The sequence below is a fragment of the Schistocerca americana genome, chromosome X, assembly GCF_021461395.2.
Source record: "Schistocerca americana isolate TAMUIC-IGC-003095 chromosome X, iqSchAmer2.1, whole genome shotgun sequence".
Classification (NCBI taxonomy): Eukaryota; Metazoa; Arthropoda; class Insecta; order Orthoptera; family Acrididae; genus Schistocerca; species Schistocerca americana.
Genome location: NC_060130.1, coordinates 542,288,537 through 542,315,548, shown reverse-complemented (window position 1 = coordinate 542,315,548; position 27,012 = coordinate 542,288,537). Strand labels below are relative to the sequence as shown.

The 27,012-nt window shown below is 38.7% G+C and overlaps 1 protein-coding gene across 1 annotated transcript in view; it reads right to left on the bottom strand.

The window, feature by feature from the left end:
• LOC124555773 (serine/threonine-protein kinase GL21140-like) overlaps positions 1-27,012 on the bottom strand; it is a 208,353-nt gene that overhangs the window by 91,562 nt on the left and 89,779 nt on the right. Inside the window, exons 6-7 of the mRNA XM_047129821.1 lie at positions 11,131-11,308; positions 6,609-6,786 (exon numbers count right to left, since the gene is read on the bottom strand). Of these exons, the coding sequence (XP_046985777.1) occupies positions 6,609-6,786; positions 11,131-11,308 (356 nt within the window). The remainder of the gene's footprint in view (positions 1-6,608; positions 6,787-11,130; positions 11,309-27,012) is intronic.

Sequence of the window (27,012 nt, the reverse complement as noted above, 5' to 3'; positions counted from 1 at the left end):
CCTCAGTTACATTTCTAGGCCTGCTCACAACAGCATTATTGCAGTCAGAGAGGGGGTTCTGTCCTCAGCTCAAATTACACATACTGACACCCGCATTAATGTTTTTAGCATAATACAGGCAAAAGAATCCAGAATTTCTCTCTTTGCCAATAAGCAGGATGTCATCTGAAATAGTATGAAATTAGAATGGATGTACAGTGGCTTGGTGACGCACACCGATAATACCATTCATGGATGTTTATTTTTGTTTTAGGCCGCAAAAACATCTAAGATCATACACACCCATGTCAGAACCTTAGAACACTAATACAAAAAAAGGAGTTAAGCCCAAGCGATCAGAGGAAAGGCAGCTAAGAACAAGGACTTCTTGGAGAAAGGTCCACAAAATACAGAGAGAGAGAGAGAGAGAGAGAGAGAGAGAGAGAGAGAGAGAGAGAGAGAGAGAGAGAGAGTGTGTGTGTGTGTGTGTGTGTGTGTGTGTGTGGATCTGATGGGTACCCAATGGTGAGGTCATCACCCCCCTTACACTTATGAAAACAAACGAATGTGGAGATGAACTAAAAGTGTTGTACACACATGCACTCGAAATGACCACACATTTACGCTGTATCACATCACTTTCACATGCACTAAAACCAATTAGGAGGGAAGAGTGCTAATCAAGAAATTAAAACACAGAGAAAACAAAACACAGAAGAACTAAAAGAAAAGCACAGGGAAATGTGACTGGCTGAACACTTACAAAAAACTAGGGTGAGCCAGCCATCCTTTGACACATTAGGAACATCTCCCTAAAATCATCTTAAAAACGTTGGACAAGTCACAAAACCTTAAAACCCTAACCACATTCATTTGATCATTACATAAAATAGATGGCAGATCCGCCAGCAAATCCGCTGCACTCTGCTGAGTGCAAATTTGTACATCAATCTGGTGATTGGACCTGTTGTGCTGCCATTCATGGAACACCATTCCAGAGGGTGTTTTCCAACAAGATAAAACTCACCCACATACCACTGTTGTAACCCAATATGATCTACAGAGTGTCATTTTGTCTTGGCCTGCCCAATCTCCATACGTGTCTCCAATCGAGCACATACTTGACACCTCCATCTGACGACAACTCCAGTGTCATCCAGAAACAGCATTAATTATCCTTGTATTGACCGACCAACTGCAACAGGCATGGAACTCCATCCCACAAATAAAATCCAGCACCTATGCAACACAATGCATGCACATTTGCATGCTCGTGTTCAAAAATCTGGCAGTTACACTGGTTATTAGTATACCAACATTTCACATTTGCAGTGGCTTATCTCAGGCACACTTTAACTTGTGATCTTGCAATATTAATCATTTAAATTTGTTATCTACACAAATGTATTCCCAAAACTTCATTACTCCACGTGAATTATTATTTGGTGTTGGAATTTTTTCCATTAGTGGAGTTTAATTTTATATCTTCTCATTTGTAAAATATGTTACATTTAGTTTATTTGCATTTAGCGACAACTGCCAGTCCCTGAGCCAGTCCTGCAGTTCGTTACTGTCTTCTGGCATTGCTACTTTGTTATAGACATCTGCATTATCTGCAGACAACTTCACAGAGCTTTCAACATTATACTCTAAAACATTAACTTAAACTGTAAACAGCAGTGGATCTATTGCACTCCCATGGGGTAATCTTGAAATTACCTTCATATATTTTTATTTAGTTTTGTTAAAAGTGACACGTTAAATTCTATCTGCTATGAAGTCTTGAATCCATTCACAAGTATGGTCCAATACTCGGTAAGCTCATATTCCCCACCCCAACTTAAACAACAGTGCAGAACTGTACTAAATGTCTTCTTGAAATCATGGATCATGGCATTAACATGAGCACCATTATCAACAACACTATGGATTTCATTGACAACAGACACAGGGCCGAGTATCGCAAGATCTGTATCTGTGAAATCAATGTCTATTTTTATGGCACAGATTTTGTTTCTCCAAAAGCACAATTGATGTTCCCTTACTCTATGACATGAATGTCAGCAATATAGACCTGTAATTATGTTCATCTCTCTTATGAATCATCCAGAAAACTGGAATGACTTGTGCTTTTTTTTTTTCTCCCCCGAGTCACTAATACCCTTCATTGTTCCACTGACCAATGCTGAAGTGTTGCTGTAAGGGCAGCAAGTTCTTTTGCATGATTTCTGTAGTGTCCTTACAGGTGTCTCATCTAATCCAGATGCCTTTCCACTACAAAGCAATTAAAGTTGCTTTCCATTCTGCAGTTACTTACCTAAATATGTGCCATTTCAACATTTGTGCAATTAGTGAAAAGACGGACCTTATTACGATCTTCTGTAGTGAAACTGTTTTCAAAGACCAAATTCAGTATTTCGGCCTGCTCTCTCTAATCTCCTGTTTCAGTGCCTGTGTGGTGACTGAGTGGCTGAGTCGATGATTTTGATAGGCTTACCAATTTTACAAAACACTAAAACTTGTTAGGGCTTTTAGTCAGATTGGTTGGCAAAATTTAACTTTCAAATTGATTGAACACTTCTCTCATTTCTCTTTTTTACGTTCATTTTTTGCTTCGTTCAGCTTTTGTTTGTCAACTACGTTTTGATTTTGCTTAAACCTGTGATGAAGTTATCTTTGTTTCTTTAGGGCTATCTAAGATAGCTATTACACCATGGTGGGTCTTCCAATGCCTGGAAACCTTGTTCTGAACATATTTGTCTAAGGTGTAGTAACTAATGCTTGTGAATTATATTTATTTGTGCTCCACATAATCATCCTCAGAACTGAATATTTGATGCTGACTCTTCACATACTCATTAGTATTTTGTCACTTTTGCTAAGGAAAGCTATTTTCCTACCTTTCTAAACATTCCTTACAACACGCTTAATTATGATCAAAAATATCCTATTGTACATCATCTGGTTTGAAAATTGAAGGTCTATTTGTTCCTAGAAAGTGTAAGATGTTAGCCTCACAAGTTGGATGTCTAACTACATGCCTGCTCAAACATTCACAATGAAGTCACATGTCAGGCACCAGTTATGATCGCATGTTTCTCCCATCCTATAGATGGTAAATTGAAGTCTCCCTCTGTTACAATAGAGTGAGCAGAGAACTAATTCACAACATTCTGTAAGTTCTCTTTGAGGCACTCTGCCACTGCAGCTCCTGATGAAAGAAGTCTATAAAAGCACTGAATTACCACATTTGCCCCATCTTTGTTTTGTAATTTCACTTAGATTATTTTATATTCAGCACCCCTAAGAACCTCAGTAGATATTACCAAACGCTTTACTGCAAAGAATATTTTGCCACCAATGACATCTAACGTATCCTTGTAACATATATTCCAATCAGTATTTAGGATATCATTGCTATCCACAACCAGTTCAATAAGAGACAAAGCTCTGATACCTTCCCATACATACTCCTGCAGTTTACTAATATCATAAAAGGGGAGATCAGAAAGTAACACACAATGATTTTATTACCAAAAACTTCAATAGGCAACAAAACAAAAAAATTAAAAATGAACTTACACTATGTGATCAAAAGTATCTGGACATCTCCAAAAACATACATTTTTCATATTAGTTGCATTGTGCTGCCACCCATTGCCAGGTACTCCATATCAGCGACCTCAGTAGTCATTAGACATCATGAGAGAGCAGAATGGGGCACTATGCGGAACTCACGGACTACGAACGTGGTGGGTGATTGGGTGTCACCTGTGTCACATATCTGTACGTGAGATTTCCACACTCCTAAACATCCCTATGTCCACTGTTTCTGATGTGATAGTGAACTGGAAACATAAAGGGACACGTACAGCACAAAAGTGTACAGGCCGACCTTGTGTGTTGACTGACAGCATGTGTAATGCCAACAGAAAAATTCGGAGGCATTGGTGTTATGGTGTGGTCATGTTTTTCATGGAGGGGGTTGCACCCCTTGTTCTTTTGTGTGGCACAATCACAGCACAGGCCTACATTGATGTTTTAAGCACCTTCTTGCTTCCCGCTGTTGGAGAGCAATTCGGGGATGGCGACTGCACCTTTCAACACGGTTGAGGACCTGTTCATAATGCATGGCCTGTGGCGGAGTGGTTACATGACAATAACATCCCTGTAATGGACTGGCCTGCATAGAGTCTTGACCTGAATCCTACAGAACACCTTTGGGATGTTATGGAATTTCGACTTTGTGCCAGTCCTCGCCGACTGACACTGATACCTCTCCTCAATGCAGCACTCTGTGAAGAATGGGCTGCCATTCCCCAAGAAACTTTCCAGCACCTGATTAAACGTATGCCTGCGAGAGTGGAAGCTGTAATCAAGGTTAAGGGCGGGCGAACACCATATTGAATTCCAGACTTACTGATGGAGGGCACCACGAACTTTTAAGTCATTTTCAGCCAGGTGTCTGGATACTTTTGATCACATAGTGTACATCATTTACCCACTTTTCCGCAGAGTCACTAACCTTCTCAACACATTTCTCCCATCGTGGTACCAGTGTCAATATGCATTGTTCATAGAAGTCCATTTGGTTGCAGTATAGTCACCTGCAGACTGCTGATTTCACTTCCGCATCTGTTGCAAAGCATTTGCCAGACAGGAATTTCTTCATGGGATCAAAAGAGATGAAAGTCTGATAGTGCAAGATCTGGACAGTATAGTGGATGCTGGAGCAACTTCCACCAAGATTCGGCAATTTTCTCATGAACAGGAGCAGCAACATGGAGGTGAGCATCATCATGAAGAAGTTTGAAACTGTCAGAATTAATGTTGTGAGCAATACTGAATACTGTACCATAGGAAAAGTTTAATTGCTGCAATAATGTTTGCAGTTGCACACACTGGTTGTTCAGAATTGCCGTGTCAATTGCGCCAACATTCTGCAGAGTTGCAGCTGAGACCGGCTACCCAGTGTGTGGTGAATCAGTAAGCATCATACAGCCCTCTGGAGACATTGCTACGGTCCATACAGTCATCCCCACACATGCCCCTTACGTCCTTGTGAATTTCACTCTGTTTATGCACTTAGGCCTACAAATATCAAACTACACTTTGCTTCTATCAAAAAACACCATTGTGCATTTCTGTCTGATCCTCCCTTGTATTAACCATTTCTGTTTCTGTTCATGAGAACAAACATTCTCTGGGAATAATGTGGCTGAGCTAGTTTGAATTTTGGCCTAGAAATTCACATCCAATATTATCGCAGAATCATCTAAACCTCTGGTTTAGACCTATAACTCTGCTCTAAACCAGAGGACTGCCAACAGCTGCCTCCACCAAGCCAGTCAACTTCAAAAGAAACGAAAGCCTCGGAACACATGCAGCTGACATCATTTGTGCTAAAATAAACCAGGATTTGCACCCAGTGCATTTGACACCCACCAGCTGAGCCTCCTCCATGTCTCTGACAAGAGCTCTCATAAAACGTATCGAGTGCACACTGCCATTCTTTTCTGACATGCTTGCAGTTTTGCTGACTGGCTCCATTACCCGCCTGACATTGGTGTTTCCAATGACCAGCATATCCACTGCCTGTGCTTGTCTGGACTGTGCAGAAAAATCTGCCACTAGCTCAACAAGAGTGGCATGACATGCTGATATAACTTTGTAATCAACACTGAGTAGTACCTCGTACCTGTTGCTAAGGCACAAGGAAGTAGCAATTAAACCAGTTCCCATTTTTGGCCTTCACCCAGAAGCTTGCGAACCCATATAGCTCAGATGTTGCATGTCGGAAGATGCAAATGACTTGTTTGCCTGTACTACTCATGGATGTTTTGTGAGGTGATCTATTTTCCTCAGATGTGGAGGTGCAGAAAGTTGTCAAAAGTGGCTTCGCAAGAACAGTTTCTTGGCAGGAATATGCAAGCTTGATGTACAATAACATGGTGAAAAATAATGTACTTGTCCACCCACCATTTTATGTAGATACATTGTAGAACAGTTAACAAATTTTGACTCTCCCATGATCATAATATTAGCACTTTATCTTGAGTATGGATGGTGGATAGGTCCTACTAACATTATTTCCCTTTCCATTCAGAACATCAATTACAACTACTTCATTCATTACAAACTTTCCCGTGGTAAATGGTACTAATTACATAACTGTGATGCGCTTTACACTTTGGAGACCATAGCACTAATCAGAAGACCACACTTTAAGGAGGCCATGTTGTGTTTCTTGGGCATGTAAGTACAAAAAATTGCTAGAAATGACTGCTGTATACGAAATCACTGAGAGCTATGTCCTTCGATTTTAGTCTACTCAGCAAACTGTAATATTGCACTCTATGAAGGTAGTCAAAGTCAGAAAGTTATGGTGAAAAATAGTTCACAGTTGTTAATATTAAAGAATCTCTCTCTCTCTCTCTCTCTCTCTCTCTCTCTCTCTCTCTCTCTCTCTCACACACACACACACACACACACACACACACTGTTTACAGTTAGCACATATGCTATGCCAGCTAATTGTAATTACTCTTGGTCTGAAAAGAAAGAAAATGTGTCAAGCTTGTGGCAACTGAAATGAACAGTTCTTGTAAATCAATGTAAAAACCAATTACCTCAACATATTCCATGATAAGGTATAAGAATGAATCAGTGAAGAATTCAGTAACGAGATGTATTATGTTTGGGTGATATAGCTTATGCAAAACAGCTACTTCATTATCAATTATGTGCTCTCTGCCTGCACATTTGGATTTGTCAATAACTTTCAGTGCATACACCTGACCTGTTGCCCTGTAAAGATGACAGAATATTCAATATTAGAAAGGACTGTATGTGGAGTACCATCAATTATGATCAAAATGCAACATAAATTACTACACATAATTAAATTTACTAAAATTAAATTAAAAATGATTATTACCAGTTTTTGAGACAGAAAAGAATCATTTACTTACACCCACTGACAAAGTAACACCTTACCAAGCACCGAAAAACACACACACACACACACACACACACACACACACACACACAGTGTAGCACTATAAAATATCAGTTTAGTTTAAACACAGAGGATCTTCCCTAGTGGTGTTTAAACTGTATCTTGTGAGATCCTTCACTCAGGGACATACGAACTGCATACACATCAAAGTAGTTCCGCATGTAGGACTGACAGAAAGTAACAATTTGCAGTGTATGCTTCATGTGCAATAGTGACCATCTGTACATTAATTGTGTTGCCCACATATTTTGGCACTGAGAAAGAAACTTAGGTGGTTGTGTGATCTTAAGCTTTCCCAGAAAATCAACAGTTTTTATTGCTCCATGGCAACAAAGGCACACCTACATATCAGCTGGCAAAACATCTAATAGCAGTATTAAGTGCCTTCGTCAGTAAATGTCAGCACCACATAAGAAACTCAGTACACTTCATTCAATGGTTGCAAGAACTACACTTTTGTAATCAGGATCTGACCGATACCTCTGACACAGTCTCACTCTTCACCAGGGTGCCACGTTCTGATCCCCTCAGGCTTATCTGGGGTAAGTTCAGCCCCATAATGATTAACCTCTTCAAACCTGTCCACACATCTACATTCTCTCTCTCAAATGGTGGCTATTATGAACGAGTGCTCTCTATAACAGGTACCAACAAACTTATTCATGGAGGATTTTGAAGGAGAAGGTCTGAAAGAAGTTGCACTGAACCCTACCAGTTTCTTCAGGTATGGCAATGAGACATCTGTTGTGTGGCCACAAAGGTGTGAAGTATTTCAAGAGTTCCTCCAACATCTGAACTTCCAGTAAGAGAATGACAAATTTCTCTTTTTGGATATCCTGATCAAACACAAAGTGGATGGCATTATGGGACACAGAGTGTACAGAACCCCACCTCCCCCTTTCACATACACAGATTTGTATTAATACACTTGCAGCTGCCATCATCTTTCATAGTGTGAGTTTGTTCTATGTACACTTGCCCCCGAGGCTCATGCAATATCCGACGAAAATGAAAGTTTACCAACAAAGCTCAAACACCTTCAGGATGTATTCAAGAAAAACATACATAGTGAAACACAAATCCAATGTACCTCCAGGCAGAGGGTGGGGCCTAACAAACAGAATGCAATGTTGAAAATGAGACAATGGCACACTTGCCATATGCCAGTAAAATATTGAATAAAATTGGCCAAATCTTGACTCAGCATAACGTTAAATGTGTTTACCACCCACTTCCAAAAACATGAGCACTAGAAGGCACTATTGTGATTTGGGATCTCGTAAACTGGCCATCTTCCATATTCAATGTAAATGTAGTACCACATAAATTGGGCAGACTGAGCACTTAGTCTAAGGAAGGTGTCAGAAAAACAGCAGATATGCCAAACTCGACCAAACCACAAAATCCACAGTTGCATAAAACTATACAGCTACTGGGGACTGAATAAAATATGAACAAATGGAAGTGTTAAATAAATATTTTTCAATAGTGTGTTGAAGGAGTCTGTTGAAGTACAAGGCCAACAGTCTGATTGATAGGGACAGTGGCTTCACTCTCAGTACAGTGTGGAGCTCAGCACTGTGTGAACTGTCCTCATAACACTGGGCAAGAGTGGCCTCCATGCCATCATGCCATATAGGGACTGTAGAAGCACTTATGGACCAGAGTTTGTGCGCAGCATTCTGTGATCCCGAGTCCCCTCCAATACTCTACCAGATGCTGCATGTGGTTGGGCAGCAAGGGAAGAAGTGGCTATTGATAACGGGAAGAAGAAGAAGAAGAAGAAGAAGAAGAAGAAGAAGAAGAAGAAGAAGAAGAAGAAGCATGACATGCCAAAGATGCTTAGTCTGCAGGTGTCACTTGAAGATGACCAAAAGATACATTTCTTTCATTTGTTTCAACAACTGTACCTGGCTGGACATCCAAGAGCAATACAAGCAACCTGGGTTGTTGTCACTTGGTGGTTATGAACTTATGCAGAATAGCACAACTACAGTATATTTTACTTCAGCAATAACATATAGTTATTAGGAAATATACATTCTGGAATTTCTCAAAATTCATGAAGAGTAATTAGTCACAGAGCTTCATTAAATGAAGAAGTTTCTATTAAAATAGATAACTGAACATAAAATGGTAAACCACCCCCAGGCAAGGACTGAATAGTTGGGAAGGAACATGGCACGGTAAGAGAATTCATAAGGGAGCACTTCTATTTGATCCACTGTTTTATTTTGTAGCAATCTTTGGCAACTTATACCGGCATATAAAAGAGGAAGCAACTAAGTAAGAAACACAAAAGTTTTTGCTACAAATATGAGTTTTATCACACAATAACAAAAGGTGCATTGCTGAATCTCATTCTAATTCTCATATTTTTGAAGCAATACAGTTAGAGGGGAAAATGAAATATTTTCCACTATGGGCTCTGTGTTTCCCTACACCATTAATGGGTGATTTTGATAGATTGACATCATAAAAAGCAATATTGTGCACAATCTGAGATATCTTTAAGTGTTATAATACAAAACAACCCATACTGGAAAGCACAGGATAACTGATCCTCAACTGTGGCTTACACACAAGCGTATACATACACTGCTCTGATGCATGTTCAGCTCAAAATACGCGGTATCTAGGCTAACAGAATGGATTGTGGGCTCTCTAATTCTGAAATTTGGGTGAATTACTCTTCGGGCTTGTTTACAAGGAATAATAGGCTAATTTTTTCATTAATTATTGCAAAAAATGTGACCAAAAACACACAACAAAACTACATCTTTGTTTGATACACCTGCCATTTTATTATTTCAATAAATTTGAAAAAAAAACTGTGCCTCTAATCCACACAAAGTATTTTATATGTTAAGGAAACGGTGTGTTTTTTATTTCAGATAAGATCTGCAGACTGCAGGACTTCCATCACGGATACACCTCATTTTGACCAGAGCAACTTTAACTCCTCACATTTTGAGGGCTTAATGGTGACTTTAAAAAAAAAAAAAAAAAAATTCAATGTGTTCCAAGAATCAATAAATAACGTGCAAAAAGATTTACTTTGATTCCTTCATTAGTTAAAAAAAAGTAAAAGTCACTTTATTATAGGCAAATTGCAGAGAATGGACTCTTATCAACTTTAAAGTTATCTGACACCAAAATTTCATGAACGATCTTAACTACCTTATCAAGCACCTTTTTGCCTGTCTGCTTCCAGTATTTAACTCTGTTTAAGCTCATTTCCTCCTCCTGCTACCCCTCCCTGACCCCACTCCCTTTTTTCTAGTTACTAGATGAATTCCCTCATTTCATACTTTATATGTGTGGACATGAGCACGAAGTTCTGAGTTTGGTTTATTTAAAAACAAATTTTGGTTGTGAAGTGCTATTGTTGGGGATAGTTTGCCAGTATCTGGCAGCTGTCCCTGTTATTACAGTTACCCTTATTATTCACTGCTTTAACATGTGCACATATTTTACCCATCCAATATTTCTTTTAACAGCCATATGTTCAGTTTACTCAAAAATTAGGTACCAAACATTACATCACACATTTCTTTGTACTTATTTAAACTACTGTTATTAGCTCACTTCACAAACTACAAGGATAATGACATAAAACAATGAGAGAGATCAAATACGTTAAATATCAATTATTCAATAACAAAATAACTGGATTACACGGCTAAAATTGAAGCAAACGCCAAATATTATCTGGAATAAAGTGAATAAGTTTTCTTATGAAAATAATAAAGTTGTTAAGAGGTTGCTACGAATACAACACACAAAGAGAACAGTGTAAGTGGCAAATACTTTTGGGTACAAGCTGTACAGTTCTTCTGTATAATCTCATGAATATTACTGGAAGATTAACAAACTTGAACAAAATCAAACTGTGTTTACAGAGAACACTTTCATTTTTTATTTGTACAGAAATAATAGTTGTCCTGTAAGCCACAAACCGGGAAAGATAAAGTACTTGTATAAATCGTATTTCTATAATGAAGATGATAAGCTATTTGAATAGTGATATTAGCAATATGTAACATAGATCTTAATTATGGTCTAAATTCATTTGAAGTTAAATTTACATATGATAACAATTTTCTGAATTACAGCTAAGTTAAATCAGATACCTTTCTCGGCACTGCATAACAATGGCAAAATTCCCTTCGCCAATTATCGGTCCCATCTCATATGTAGATTCAATCAGTGGTGGATACACTGGTCCTGATTCAGTATTGTGCGATAATGGCTGTTTCCGTTTCTTAGATTTTATTAGAGGCTGGCGAATAGGGTTTGGCATTTCACATACTGTAAAGGAATTTCACATTAGTATATAGAAAATTCCATGAGGTCAGAACAAAATTTAAGTTATCAATGTATTATTGCAATTGGTAACTGGCTATTAATTTGGTAGAAATTACAGACTAATGTAGATTTATTCACAATGACAGTATATATCAATGAATGATCTTGATGTTCCATCATTCCATATTTTCAGTATTGGTGTTATTCATCTGATATTTAACTGAATGGGAATACATCACTGTAGGTTTTAAAAACTGTACCACATTAAGAGCTCCTTCACACTCATCTAAATATAGGGGATCAGACTCTTGTTATCTTATATAGGCATTGCCTACCACAGCACCATATTCTGCCTGTTTACATATCTCTGTATTTGAATACCCGTGCCTATACCAGTTTTTTTGGCACTTCAGTGGATAAATCTTGCAGGATGGAAAACAGGAAGAGGAAACGTGAAATAACAATATCATGCTGAAAACACAATCAAGTCCAAAGCCCAAAGCACGGTCGTAAGTAAAGTACAACACTTAGAAATCAAAGCACGTTTACTGAAACCAATGTACAGCCACAACAAAACTGAACTCCTGGACTGAGTGTGTAAATATTTATAAAAGTATAGAATATTCTAGAATATACAAACATTACAAACATAAGATATTTCAAGAACATTTCAGAAATGATAAATCCTAAATAACAAAAAATTGCTGGTGATTGGATTTGAACTGGCAACCAATAACATGCCAACGACAATAGCCACTATGCCGTACCGAGTTCACCGCAGCTCACAGCAATAGGTCAATCAAATAAATGTGTTATCACACATACCAGCAGGCTAACATATCAATCTTAGTTTTTCCACGAAGAAAAAAATTATTTGGGGTTATACCGGCAGTTTTTCTTTCTTGTTACTCATGGTGGTGGTGGTGGTGGTGGTGGTGGTGGTGCTGCTGCTGCTGCTGATGTATGTTCAACATCAAGGTCCTTAGCACAAACAAGTTCATGGAGAACAGTCTGATTGAGAGAGGCAGAAGTTTAAAATTTCACTATAATTAATAGAAGACATATGATCACACATATGTACAAAAACTCAGACTTGCGATAAAACCATGCCAAGTACTAAATATTATTATGATGATAGTACTTCAACAGGAAATACTAACCAACTGTAGTACAAATGCATCACTGGCTGGACACTAATTGAAAAACCAGATAACACCGCCACTAAAATTTTCAATTAAGGTGGAAGTCCAACAATTTATAATGGGCACCACATTCAGTTCATGATAAACTAATACAGAGGGCATGTCCGTAGTTACATTTACAGCTCTCCCTTGTTTGAATATATGGCAAACTTCATTAAAAGAGATATACTGAAATTCTTACATTAGAGGCACTAGAAACATGTGGAATCTTCCATCAGAGCAAAGTCATATTGGGGGGGGGGGGGGGGGGGGGGTTGCTATGATCACAATAAAATGGAAGTAGGAATGAGGAGTTTCAAAGTTGACAATTTCTCTTATCTCACCTCTGACCATACTACTTCATTTCATTGGTGCAGGACATTCAACAGTAAGATTACTGCCTGTATAGCAAATGTCGTCACTCTCCCAGGCCTCCTTAACTAAATCAACTTTTTTCCCCTAATTTCGACATGCCCAGCAGAATTCAACCTCTTTTCTATGTTGTTCTGGTAAAAGGGTGTCCTAGATATGGTAGGCAGATCCTTCGCCACTATCATGGAAAGCCACGATGAACAAAGGGAGCCATCCTGTTTTAACATTTAAATGACAATTTTCATTTGCAACATTATAAAACAGTTCTAAAAATCACATTTACAGTACCTTCTTTTCTAAAAATGTGCAAATTTAAAAAAAAGAAAAAAAAAAAATCTAAGCTGCTTACAAAATCAAGGTGGCGATTATTCCATCCTGGTATAAATATCAATAGTTGCCACATCCATTCCTATAAGATAGCTTGTTAAATAAATCCTTAAGGCCCTTCGTGCTGGATGACAATTACCATAAAGTTACTCCTTAGGTGACCAAGCAGTAGTATAGTGTACAGACACCTGGGGTATGGAGTATATTTTCTATATTCTTTGCCGTATGAAGAGTTAACCACCTGATTTGAAATGGTGACTTGTCAGTCTCAGCAAAGAAGCTGGTAATAGACCTCCTCCTAAAATTACTCTGTTGCAAGTCTAATTTTCTCATGGTGGACCGTGTCCAGTACCTTCACATATGATGATGGAGTGGAGTCAGACACAATGCTTCCTTAATGAAATCGGGATCATTCAAATGCTCTACAGAACGGAACCAAGCAAGACTGGTCTCCTCTCCCTGACCTATGCACAATTCATCTTAAAATATCAAATACTTCGAGGAACCAAGTTCAGCAGTCACACTGGCATGGTACCGTGCAACTTTCTGATCGAAAGTATGCTCAATAACCTCACAGAAATTTTAACATTTGAAGTGGTATGTATTCACTCCAAGTCATACAATACTACAAATTCACAGAATGGTCAAAAGGAATGGACGTGGGTTTTTCTGTCAAGAATTTAAAACCGGTTTCAAAAATGTAAAAAGTGTTTCACTGTCTGGCCTTCATACAATCTAATTACCTTCACATGCTTCATGCTTGCTGCAGGGATGGAGCATGGAAAAAAAATTGAAAAGGCATCTATGAATATGGAACAATTGCAGGCTTCAAACCACGGATGTGTTACTGATGATAGCCACTGCAAAACAGTGACACTTAAAACATTACCTTGACAGGCAGTTCTGTTGTATGAAGTGATTAAACATGGCATTCATGACTTTGTATCTAAAATAATGTGGAACTATGAAGGCTCATAAAAACACAAGAGAGAACATCCCTAGAAGTTTCATGCATGAAGCTGTGAAGATTTGTGCTTTCCAATAGTACTGTAAGCCTGCTGTAAAGCTAAGTAAATGCCTACTGGGTATAGCACATGCAGGAAATACTGCTGTACAGCTGCCTCCAATAGTATCAGGTTATTAATGTTGGAAAGATATTTTCTAAATCCATGCAAAATCATTGAGGAGCTGTACAGATTTAAACAGCAAGACAAGGCACTCCAAGATCTTTCCCATGCAGCTGGTGGGAGAAACACTACACAAGTTACTTGAACGCATATGGTCCTTCCAGATTCAAGGAGGAGAATTTAATTAACTTACTTCCACGCACAGGGAAATTAACTTTTAACTAATATAGGGTTAAAAGGTTGAAAAGGATCTGATGGGGTGCTGATGGCAGGTAAAAACCACACTAACAGTGAACTCCTGGTGCACGAGGTGATCAACACTTGTCAAGATCTGATGCTCTAATGAAGTAATAGCCAGTTGATCAGTTATGACACTAAGGTAAGACTTCACTACTCCAGTGTTACACATACGTGGATATCAGTCCCTTTGTGCTGACCATGAGTACACTGGAGTTTGGCCCATGAGAGAGAGAGAGAGAGAGAGAGAGAGAGAGAGAGAGAGAGAAGGGTTTGGAGGTGGGGGGGAAAGGTAAGTACAAGTTCCAATGGTGGATATGAAACTTTTTCCAGCAGCCCCTTTTGATAAACAGGCTCTGGCTCAGAGACTTTTAAAGAGTGTCTTTCAACAGATGGTGCTTACATTGTTGCAGTACCCTTCTGAGGCATTTAATGGTCAGAATGATGTATGTGCACACGGGGCTGGCCTCCAATTGGGGAGGGGAACCTTGATGAACGTGGCATTGCTAGTTTTGTCAAGTTATTTCTTGGTGGTTTTGTGTCTGATGGCATCCTCAATAGACCCACGGAGAGGCATATCCACTGTTAGGGAAATGCTAAGAGTGTACCAGTCAGCATTCTTAAAAATTCAACATGGGATATCCATCTGAGTATCAATGTGGGGGTCATAAAACAATAATATAATGATCAGTATCACAAAGATCATGGTCAACCTTCTATTAAATAGATTACTAAAAATTAGATATACAGACCATATGACCGATGGCTGGAAATGATCCAAGTGTTGTAATAAAATGAGTGTGGGAGCTGTTATTCAGTATACAAATTTCAAGACTTTAGTACAATAGCTCTAAGAAGTCATCACTGTTAGTGGCTTCAGAGTTTCTACATAAAGAGTTACAAGCATTAAAATCACACAGTAAAAGAATAGCCATGGGGAGCTGGGAGATCAAATTAAACCAATTTTAAATCTTATCAAGATCTGAATGAATATTTGTGCAGCTCTTTTCTGACGGTACTTCATTATGTATAACTGCAAATTTTGCAGAATCTGAAGTTACTATTAACACTGTCTTTTGACTACTAATATACAATGTAACAGTGAGGTCCAAATGCACTTCCCTGGGTCTTGTATTAATTTTATGTATGTCAATGACATAGCATCCACATAAACTTGTAGTGTACAAAGAAATTCTCTGTTGAGTCACAAATTTCACTTGATACTCCATAACATTGTACTTTTGACAATAAGCATAGGTGTAACACTGAGTCAAATACTCTTTGGAAGTATAGCGATTCTGTGTCATCCCAACTACCTCAATCAATGGCTTCATGGATGCATGTTAGAGAAGTACAAGTTGGATTTCGCATGCTGGTGTTTTTGTAATCCATGCTGGTTGGCATGGATGAGGTCATTTTGTTCAAGATACCTCTCAGTATATTTGAGCTCAGAATATGATCTAAGATTCCACAACAGATGCATGTCAGAGTTACTGGACAAGATTTTTGTCGATCATTTCTGCTACCCAGTTTGAAGATGGGTGTGACCTGGTGACAGTCTTTTATTCAAGAGATTCTACAATATATTATAGTACAAAAAGAGGCTAATTCAGCTGCACATTCTGATACAAGATGCCATCAAACCATGGAGTTTTCTTCAATTTTAGAGATTTCAGCTGTTTCTCAATGCCACTGACACTAACACACACATATACCCCTCATTTGTGCAGTGGTGCACAAGGTAAACTGGGGTAATATTCTTAGGTTTCCATTTGTAAAGGAACATAAAAATGGAGTTCAGCATTTCTGCTTTTGCTTTGCTACACTATAAATGACCAAAATTTCTTTGGGTTTCGAGAGACATCTTTCGATAATATTCCATTACAGTAATTACTGATCGCTTCACACATTCCTCTCTTAACAACCAAACAAGCTGCATTCAGCACCTCTCTATTATCTACAGGGTGTTACAAAAAGGTACAGCCAAACTTTCAGGAAACATTCCTCACACACAAAGAAAGAAAATATGTTATGTGGACATGTGTCCGGAAACGCTTACTTTCCATGTTAGAGCTCATTTTATTACTTCTCTTCAAATCACATTAATCATGGAATGGAGACACACAGCAACAGAACGTATCAGCGTGACTTCAAACACTTTGTTACAGGAAATGTTCAAAATGTCCTCCGTTAGCGAGGATACATGCATCCACCCTCCGTCGCATGGAATCCCTGATGCGCTGATGCAACCCTGGAGATTGGCGTATCACAGCCGTCCACAATACGAGCACGAAGAGTCTCTACATTTGGTACCGGGGTTGCGTAGACAAGAGCTTTCAAATGCACCCATAAATGAAAGTCAAGAGGGTTGAGGTCAGGAGAGCGTGGAGGCCATGGAATTGGCCCGCCTCTACCAATCCATCGGTCACCGAATCTGTTGTTGAGAAGCGTACGAACACTTCGACTGAAATGTGCAGGAGCTCCATCGTGCATGAACCACATGTTGTGTCGTACTTGTAAAGGCACATGTTCTAGCAGCACAGGTAGAGTATCCCGTATGAAATCATGATAACGTGCTCCATTGAGCGTAGGTGGAAGAACATGGAGCCCAATCAAGACATCACCAACAATGCCTGCCCAAACGTTCACAGAAAATTTGTGCTGATGACGTGATTCCACAATTGCATGCGGATTCTCATCAGCCCACACATGTTGATTGTGAAAATTTACAATTTGATCACGTTGGAATGAAGCCTCATCCGTAAAGAGAACATTTCACTGAAATGAGGACTGACACACTGTTGGATGAACCATTTGCAGAAGTGTACCCGTGGAGGCCAATCAGCTGCTGATAGTGCTTGCACACGCTGTATATGGTACGGAAATAACTGGTTCTCCTGTAGCACTCTCCATACAGTGATGTGGTCAATGTTACCTTGTACAGCAGCAACTTCTCTGACGCCGACATTAGGGTTATCGTCAACTGCATGAAGAATTGCCTCGTCCATTGCAGGTGTCCTCGTCATTCTAGGTCTTCCCCATAGGAAAAGAAGAGAAGAGAAGGAAAACTGGTATGTGAATTTGGACCAGGGGAAAAGAATGAAAGAGGAAGCCGCCTGATTTGAACTTTTCACAGAACATAATTTAATCATTGCTAACACTTGGTTTAAGAATCATGAAAGAAGATTATATAATGGCAAAGAGATTTGGTAACCCGATTTTAAATTGTAAGACATTTCCAGGAGAAGATGTGGACTCTGACCACAATTTATTGGTACTGAACTGTAGATAGAGGCTGAAGAAATTGCAAAAAGGTGAGTTTCGGAGGGAGTATCAGCAAACTATTGACAAGAACAAGGGAAAAGAATACAGAAGAAGATGACGAGGACTAGTAGAAATCCTTGGGTAACACAAGAGATATTGAATTTAATTGATGAAAGAAGAAACATAAAAATGCACATAAAGAAGCACACGAAAGTAAATACAAACATCTAAAAAATGAGATTGGCAGAAAGCACAAAATGGCTAAGCAGTACTGAATCGAGGACAAATTTAAGGATTTTGAAGCATATATCCCTACGGGAAAGATAGATACAACCTACAGGAAAACTGAAGAAGCCTTTGGAGAAAAGAGAACCACCTGTATGAATATCAAGAGCTCAAACAGAAACCAGTCCTAAGCAAAGAAGGGAAAGCTGAAAGGTGTAAAGAGTACATACAGGAATACGTGCTTGAGGACAGTATTATAGAAATGAAAGATGATGTATATGAAGACCAGATGGGCGATATGATACTGCGAGAAGAATTTGATGGTGCACCGAAAGACCTAAGCCAAAGTCCAGGCAGCAGATGACATTCTGTCAGAACTACTGATAGCCTTGGGGGAGCCAGCCATGACAAAACTATTCCATCTCATGAGCAAGGTGTATGAAGGAGGCGAAATACCTTTGCATTTCAAAAAGAATACAATAATTCCAATTCCAAAGAAAGCAGGTGCTAACAGATGTGAATATGGTTACAAAATACTAACAAAAATTCCTTACAGAAGAATGGAAAAACTGGTAGAAGCTGACCTCAGAAAAGATCAGTTTGGAGTCCAGAGAAATGTAAGAGCATGCTAGGCACTACTTATACGATGACTTCTCTTAGAAGATACGTTAATGAAAGGCAAACCTAGATTTATAGCATTTGTAGACTGAGAGAAAGCTTTTGACAATGTTGACTAGAATATTCTCTTTAAAATTCTGAGGGTAACGGGGGTAAAATACAGGGAGGGAAAGGCTATTTACAACTTGTACAGAAACTAGATGGCAGTTATACGAGTCAAGGGGCAGAAAAGGGAAACAATGGTTAGGAAGGTAGTGAGACAGTGTTGTAGCCTATTCTCAATGTTGTTCAATCTGTACTTTGAGCAAGCAGTGCAGGAAACAAAAGAAAAATTTGGAGTAGGAATTCAGGGAGAGGATATAAAAACTTTGAGGTTCACCGATGACATTGTAATTCTCTCAGAGACAGCAAAGGACTTGGAACAGCAGCTGAATGGAATGGACAGGGTCTTGAAATGAGAATATAAGATTAAAATCAACAAAAGCAAGAGAAGCATAATGGAATGTAGCTGAATTAAATCGAGTTATGCTGAGTGAAATGTGAACTGGCAACAGCAAGAAAATGGTTTCTGAAGAGAAATTGCAAACATCAAGTATAGATTTAAGTGTCACGACATCTTTTGTGAAAGTGGAGTGTAGCCACGTATGGAAGTGAAACATGGATGATAAACATTGTAGACAAGAAGAGAATTGTGGCTTCTGAAAGGTGGTGCTACAGAAGAATGCTGACGATTAGGTGGGGATATCATGTAACTGAAGAGGAAGTAGTGAATAGGATTGGGAAGCAAAGAAATTTGTGGCACAAACTGACTAGGAGAAGGGATCAGTTGGTAGGACATATTCCAAGACATCACCAATTTAGTACTGGAGGGAAGTGTGTGTGTGTGTGTGGGGGGGGGGGGGGGGGGGGTCAAAATTGTAGGAGATGAAGAGATAAAATATAGGACGCAGATTCAGAAGGATGCAGGTTGCAGTAGTTACTCAGAGATGATGAGGCTTGCACAGGATAGAGAAGCATGGAGAGTTGCATCAAACCAATCTTCAGGCTGAAGATGACGATGACGACGACGACAACAACAAGAGAAGCTGTTTCCTCTAATTCAATTTCAGGTTTTGTAACACACTCCAAGCCACTGATTGCACAATAAATGTTACATCTAGTGGCAACAAATATGCTTTGATGTCTCCATTGACTAGCTGCATTTCTGAAGGACAAAATGGAGCATTGTCCACCAAAAGTAGAGCTTGAGGTGGCAGTCCATATTCTGTACTAAATCTTCTAACAAAGGGAATAAGTTTGTTCTCAAACCACTCACTAAACAGAACACAGCTCTTCAAGCTTTAAGTTGATTTTTGTAATAAACAGAGAGAGCATTCATATTCATGTCTTTCAGGGCTCATGGTTTTGCAGTCTTTTCAATTAGCATGAGCAGTAATTTGTTACTGCGGCATTGCTACACGCCAAAACAGTAAGACATTATTTATTCAGATTAAAATCTGGTGCAGATGACTCTTCTTTCCAAGCAAGACTTTTTGTAGAGATTGCTTTGAAATTCAGTCCAGTTTTGTCAGTGTTTTCATCAGCTGTTGTCAGTAATTTTCTGATGATATCAAGTCTGCAAATTCATCTAAGAATGCATCTGCTGTGGCAACAACAGCTAATAATTTTTCAACACTTATCATTGTCATATAATATGTGTTTTCTTCCAACAATCTAACCAACCATTGCTGGCAGTAAATGTTGGAGCATCATTCATAAGTTTGTTCAGTTGTAATGCCTTTTCTTGAATCCTGTCTTTCCTGAATAAACCACAAGAAAGTGGTATCATGAATTTTATCATACAATGACATGGTGATGTTATGGCATTGTTCAAAAAGTTTTTTTCATTGACTGTATTGCAGAAGCTTTCGAATTTCCTACAGTTTTTTTTTCCAGTCACTGATCGTGGCTTTCCCGACGCCAAATTCAACAGCTGATTTTGTAGCACTTTTCCCACTGTCAACCTGCTTAAAGCACTTCCAGTTTTTCTTTTAATGTACAAGAACTATGTTTTCAGCTATACAGTTTACTGGGGAGCATAGTGTGTTTTATACATACAATATTAATTTAATTTATAAATGAAAAGCATGAACACCTTACTGTATAAGTCAACCCAATTTATAATTTATTGTGTATAGTGTATGTAGAATATACATTAGCAACAGCCAAACAAACTGAGCTTTAGCTCCTCTAAACAAGATAGCAACACTACCACATGCTATCGGTTATGCAGTTTTAGTGTTGTAGAGTATTGTGTGTGATATTCACAACATTGTCACTTCCTCACAGGATAATATAACTGGCTGATCGCTTACAGAAAGCATGGGTGAGCCAGTCCCTCTGTTAACACATTAAGAACATCTCACAATAACTTGCGGAAACAAGTTGGACAGATCAAAAAAATCTTAAAACTCTAACCACATTCATTTCAATGTCACTTTAAATAGAAGGCAGATCTGCCGACAAATCTGCTGCTGTCCTCTGCTCTGAGAGTGAAACACAGTCTCGTAAAATGTGGCACACAGTGATCCGTACGCCATAAGCACAACACATTGGAAGGTTGTTACACCAGAGCAAGAAGCCACGCATCAAACGACTGTGGCAAAGATGAGTGAGAAGGACCTCATCCCATCTTTGAGGATGGAAGGAGGTATCCCACAGCCATGTAGTGGGCTTTAATACATGCAGCTGTCACTTCCAGCTAATTGTCTTCCCCTTGACCCACGACTCTGTACCTCAACAGTGACGAGATAGCATGCAAAGGGATGGCACAGTGAACTACTGAGGATCATGACATGCATCGTTGGTTGCTACATCTGCCATTTCATTCCCTGTAATACTCATGCACACTGGTACCCAACGGAAAGACACATCCACATCCTTTCCCAGCCATTGTAGTTGGAGGAGTGTATCCTACATATTCTGGACTATCTGATCTGCTGGAACATATAATGAATTAAGAACATATGCAGGAGTGCAGTCTCTCCTGTACTGCACTAAATGTAAAGATACCCTGGACCTGTGCAGTAACCACGACGGGAGGCGGTTAAAACCCTGGATTTGGATTGGTTGTGCTCCACATCAACCGACCCCAGCAAACGTTGCATGTGGATACCAAATGGCATTGTTGCTTGTGGGTGATGGGAGAAAAGGCATTCCAGAGGCTGACGAGCAACAGTAGGGTATGCAGCGGTTCCCTGCCTCAGCACAGAGACTGGGCACATGTCCAGTCTTATAAGTACCCACAGACCAGCCTAACCCCCTCATAGCAGATAGCATCAATAATCTTCAGGTAAGAAGACCTCACTGACCCGTACAATGTGCATCCATAGTCTAGGTGTAAATGCACAAAAGCCCTATTTCACTGGAGTAGACATGGTTAAGGCAATTTATAATATTCAGTGCATTCTGGCTTCTGTCCTTCAGATCTCTCGAGTGTAGTAATCACAACAGTTTGGAGTAAAAAATAAGAGCTTACAGAGTCTTTAAAATGTAGAATCGTCTCCTTCATACTCATGTCATAAAAAGTAAGAATACGATGAGAACGATTAAAATGAACATGATTAACATGAGAAAAAACACACGCACACACACACACACACACACACACACACACACACACACACACACACACACCCTTTTCTGCGATTAACATGAGAACACACACACACACACACACACACACACACACACACACACACACACACACACACACTTTTCTGCAGGAAACTGAAAACCTTTCTTTGCAGCCCACTCCTCTAACCTCCGCACTCTAGGTTGCAAGTGACGATTTGTTATTGCCACGCTGGAGGAAGACCAGAAAACAGCAAAATCGTCCACAAATAAGGAGCATTGTACATGACTCTGTATGGTAGATGCGATGCTCTTGATGGCTATGGCAAAGAGGGTAACACTTAAGAACACTAAATCTCCAGTATCCATATTGAGAGAGGCTAACGAGTTGCTTGATCTCTGATAACCAGACCAGACTACAGTTGATCATTCACTTCATTGTTTTTCCTACACAGCTCTTCAAGGCATTACTTCAGTAACTACTGGGACAGGTGTGGTCCTCTTCTAGTTTGAGGAGAGGCATCAAAATTGCCTCCCTCCACGAGTCGGGGAAGTGACCTTTCTGCCGCATCATACTAAAACAGTCAAGGAGGATTTCCTTTGACACTGCCGGCATACGTTGAAGCACACAGTGTACCGGATTTGGTCGTAACCAGATGCAGCATCACAAAACTCAGACAGTGCCAATTCCAACTACCACATGGAGAAAATGTAGTTGTAGGCTGCAGAATCATTGAATCTGAAGTCCAACTTGCTCTTCTCTACAGTCACATGGTAGCTGCGAAATGGCAGATCTTGGCTTGCGGCTGGTAATACTATACTGTACTTGTATGTGTTCAGTGCTTTTTTTCATTTTATTTAGAAAATGTGTTTTGACTCCAAACTACTACATGTCTAGGGATGATGTACCAGTACAGATCTGTCTAACGTTAGTGAAGATACTCGTTCACATTTTCATCACAATAGCTTTTTATCTCCCTTCCAGGCATGACAAGACAATGAAATTTATGCATCAGTATTCTGCACAACATTAAAGAGAGTCTTATTTCAAGCACACACAGATTTCATATCTATCACTGTCCTCAATCAACAAGTTCGTAAAGCATTGCGAATACATTTTCAATACGAATTTCCATTCCCAGGCTAAATAAGTCATACTTCACACTTGTTACAAACACAGCACAAAGATTAAGATACAAGTCCGTATCTAGAGAATGACTGTACTACTCGAGCCCATGAAAACGACTACCTACCTCTGCCATGTAAGAAAAACAATATTATTACAACATGAAGATCTAGATTGTTCTACAACTGGCAATTGGGGAAATAAACTTATGTACATAGTTTTCTGCATAGATGAGCGAACAGTTACAACGAAAACGTGCCTTTTAAGGTTAGCAAGATTTATAAAAATAAAGGTAATTATATATGATTGTAAATTCATTCTGGGAAGATCTGGAAGAAACTACCAGCAAAATCCCCAAGAATCACATAAAAGTGTTACTAGGAGACTTCAATGCCCAGTTAGGCAAGGAAAGAAAATTCCGAGACATGACAGGGAAACACAGGGCCCACATGAGAACAAACAAAAATGGAGAAAACTTGATAAACTTCTGCAGAAATTTTGATCTGAAAATCATGTCAACGCAATTCCAGAAACCACACAGAAAACTTGTAACTTGGAAATCCCCCAACCATGCTCTAGGAGAATTTCAGATAGACCACATAGCAATATTCACAAAAAACACCAGAGAAATAATGAACGTAAGAACAAGGAAAGGAGTTTTCGAATCTGTTCATCACCTTCACCAAACTAAAGTAAAATTTATACCCAATAGACAAATCAAGAGAACCAACAGACCTTTCAGAACAGATCCAGAGTACCTACAAATAAACAAGAAAGAAATAATAGAAGAAATTACGAAAATCAATACCAACAACTGGACAGAACTGTCAGAAAAAATAAAAGAACTGATAAAATTGGGGCAGCCACCGAGAAAAAGGAAACACCAACGGTGGAACATGACATGCGACAGGGCCATAGAAGACAGAATACAAGCCTGGAAAAAATTTAACAGCCATAAAACACAAGAAAAATGGGAGGACTTCAACAGGATACAGAAAAACACTTCAAAAATAATCCGAAGAGAAAAAAGAGGTTACAAAAACAGCAGGTTGAAGGAGATAGATGAAGACTTCACCAGATACAACACACGAAATTTTTACAGAGTATTCCGAGAAAATATGACAGGATAACAGTCACCAAGCTTATGCTTCAAAAGACAAGATGGAACACTGGAGACAAATCCGAAGAAAAACTGTGAAATATTAGCCTGGTACTTTGACACATTACTTAACTGTGATAAACCAAAACAGAGATTACAGTTTACAAAACCAGAACCCAACCGGGACTCCGAACCCCCAACATATGAAGAAATCTTTGAAAATAATAAAATCATTGAAAGATAACAGAGCAACAGGTGAAGATGGACTGATTGCAGAAATCTGGAAATTAGACCATGAAAACATTACACCCAAAATTCATAGTATAATCAAAAACATCTGGGAAACAGAAAACATACCAGAAGAATGGAAGTCAGCCCTAATACACCCCCTCCACAAGAAAGGAGACAAAACAGACCCTAACAACTATAGAGGAATTTCGTTACTGCGGTGGCATACAAAATTCTATCAAAAGCTCTGTTAAATCGCCTAGAACCTCAGATAGATCCACAGATCGGAGAATACCAAGGAGGGTTCAGGAAGGGAAGATCATGCAGTGAGCAGATCTGGTGTCTGAGAACATTATTAACAACGAGAAAGTCCAGAAACACCACAGTAACATTTGTTGATTTCAAGAAGGCTTATGATTCCATAGACAGAGAAACACTTTTTAATACACTAGAAGAAATGAAGGTAGACAATAAGACCAGAAAACTAATTCTGGAAACATTAACAAATACAAAGTCAAAAGTGAAGTTCATGGGTGAGATCTCAGAATCTTTCGAAATCAAGACAGGAGTGAGACAGGGAGATGGCCTGTCACCCATTTTATTTAACGCTGTTTTAGAGAAAATAATCAGGACGTGGGACAAAGGAGTCAATGGGGTAAAGATGGGGAGAGAGAAAAATAGAACCGTCAACATAAAACGTCTGGCCTTTGCCGACGATATAGCCATCATTACAAATGACAGAAAAGAAGCCAGAGAAGCTCTAGAGATATTGAACGAAATCGCAGCCAGAACAGGACTACAAATATCATATGAAAAAACCCAGTACGTGGACACAAAATCTACAGACAGAAGCCCATCGATAAAGTACGGAAAGATAACACAAGTAGAAAGTTTCAAATACCTGGGAGAGATTATACAGAAAACAGGACTGAATTCAACAGCCAATGAAGAAAGGGTTACAAAACTACAAAAAGCATACAGACTTACATCGAACCATTACAATAAAAGAAATATTTCCGTCAATGCCAAATTCAGACATTACAAAACAGTAGTCTTACCTGAGGCCTTGTATGCCTCAGAAACAACAGTAATCAAATGAAGAACTAAAATCAAGGAAATGGAAAAGCAAGAGAGGAAAATTCTGAGAAAGATCTATGGGCCAGTTCAGAGACGGGGGATCTGGATAAAGAGACCAACAAAGGAATTGTACAAACAGGCAGAGACAATTACAGACAATATCAGAAAAAGAAGGGCAAAATTCTATGGGCACATTCATAGGATGAATGAAAATAGGCTGACCAAGAAGATTTTTAACATAGTGGTGACGAATAAGGTGAAAACTAACTGGGTAAAGGAAACCATGGAAGACCTCAAAAATCTAAACATCTCCACAGAAGAAATATCAAACAGAGGAAAATACAGAGAAAAAATTAACAAACATAAATTCGAAGAAACACCAAAAGAGAAGAAATCAGGAAAGAAGTGGACAGAAGAGAGGAAGAAGAAACACAGTGAATTTATGAGAGGTTTTTGGGAAGAGAAAACAAAGAGACAGAAAAAAGTGCCATGAATTTGAAATGTACCAATTTACGTACCATATTGTCTTTGTGAATATTGATTGTGTTTTAACGCTCTCCTTAATGGGGAATTAACGATGATAATAATAATAATATGATTGTAAATAATTTTGAAATGGAATTTCGTTAAAAATTCAGTGTATGCCACATTGCTCAAATAATAACCATTTTATATTTTATTTCATACAACCCTTTTTTTTTTTTTACAAAAAATTGAATTAACTTTTGAAAAAATTATAACATTTCTTGATTTAATAGATAAAAAATTACAACAGTTCTTGATTTAATAGATAATAAAATGCTACAAGAAATTCAGAACCCAAAATATTGCAAAGTGTGAAATATATGCCATTTGTAGTCCAACAAAACAAATGGAATTGTGTACAATAACATATTTCCTTTAAAATCCAAAACAAAAATAATGTTCCATAGCATTACAGAAAAATCTGGATATGTGGGAAATTTAAATAAATATTTCCATACAATACACTACGATGTCATAGGCCACCTCTTTTACACCAGACTTGCAATTTGAAGTAAAACTTAGCTGAGAAAAGAATGGGATTGCAGATTTTGTCCTACAGGCTTAGTATCATAATCTACTGTTGATCAAAGATCCCCATAATTCTGGTCTGTTATAACGTGCAGTGGAAGATATGAAAACATTCTAATGCATGACCTCTGATATTGTCATTCCCAAATTCAATCAATTCT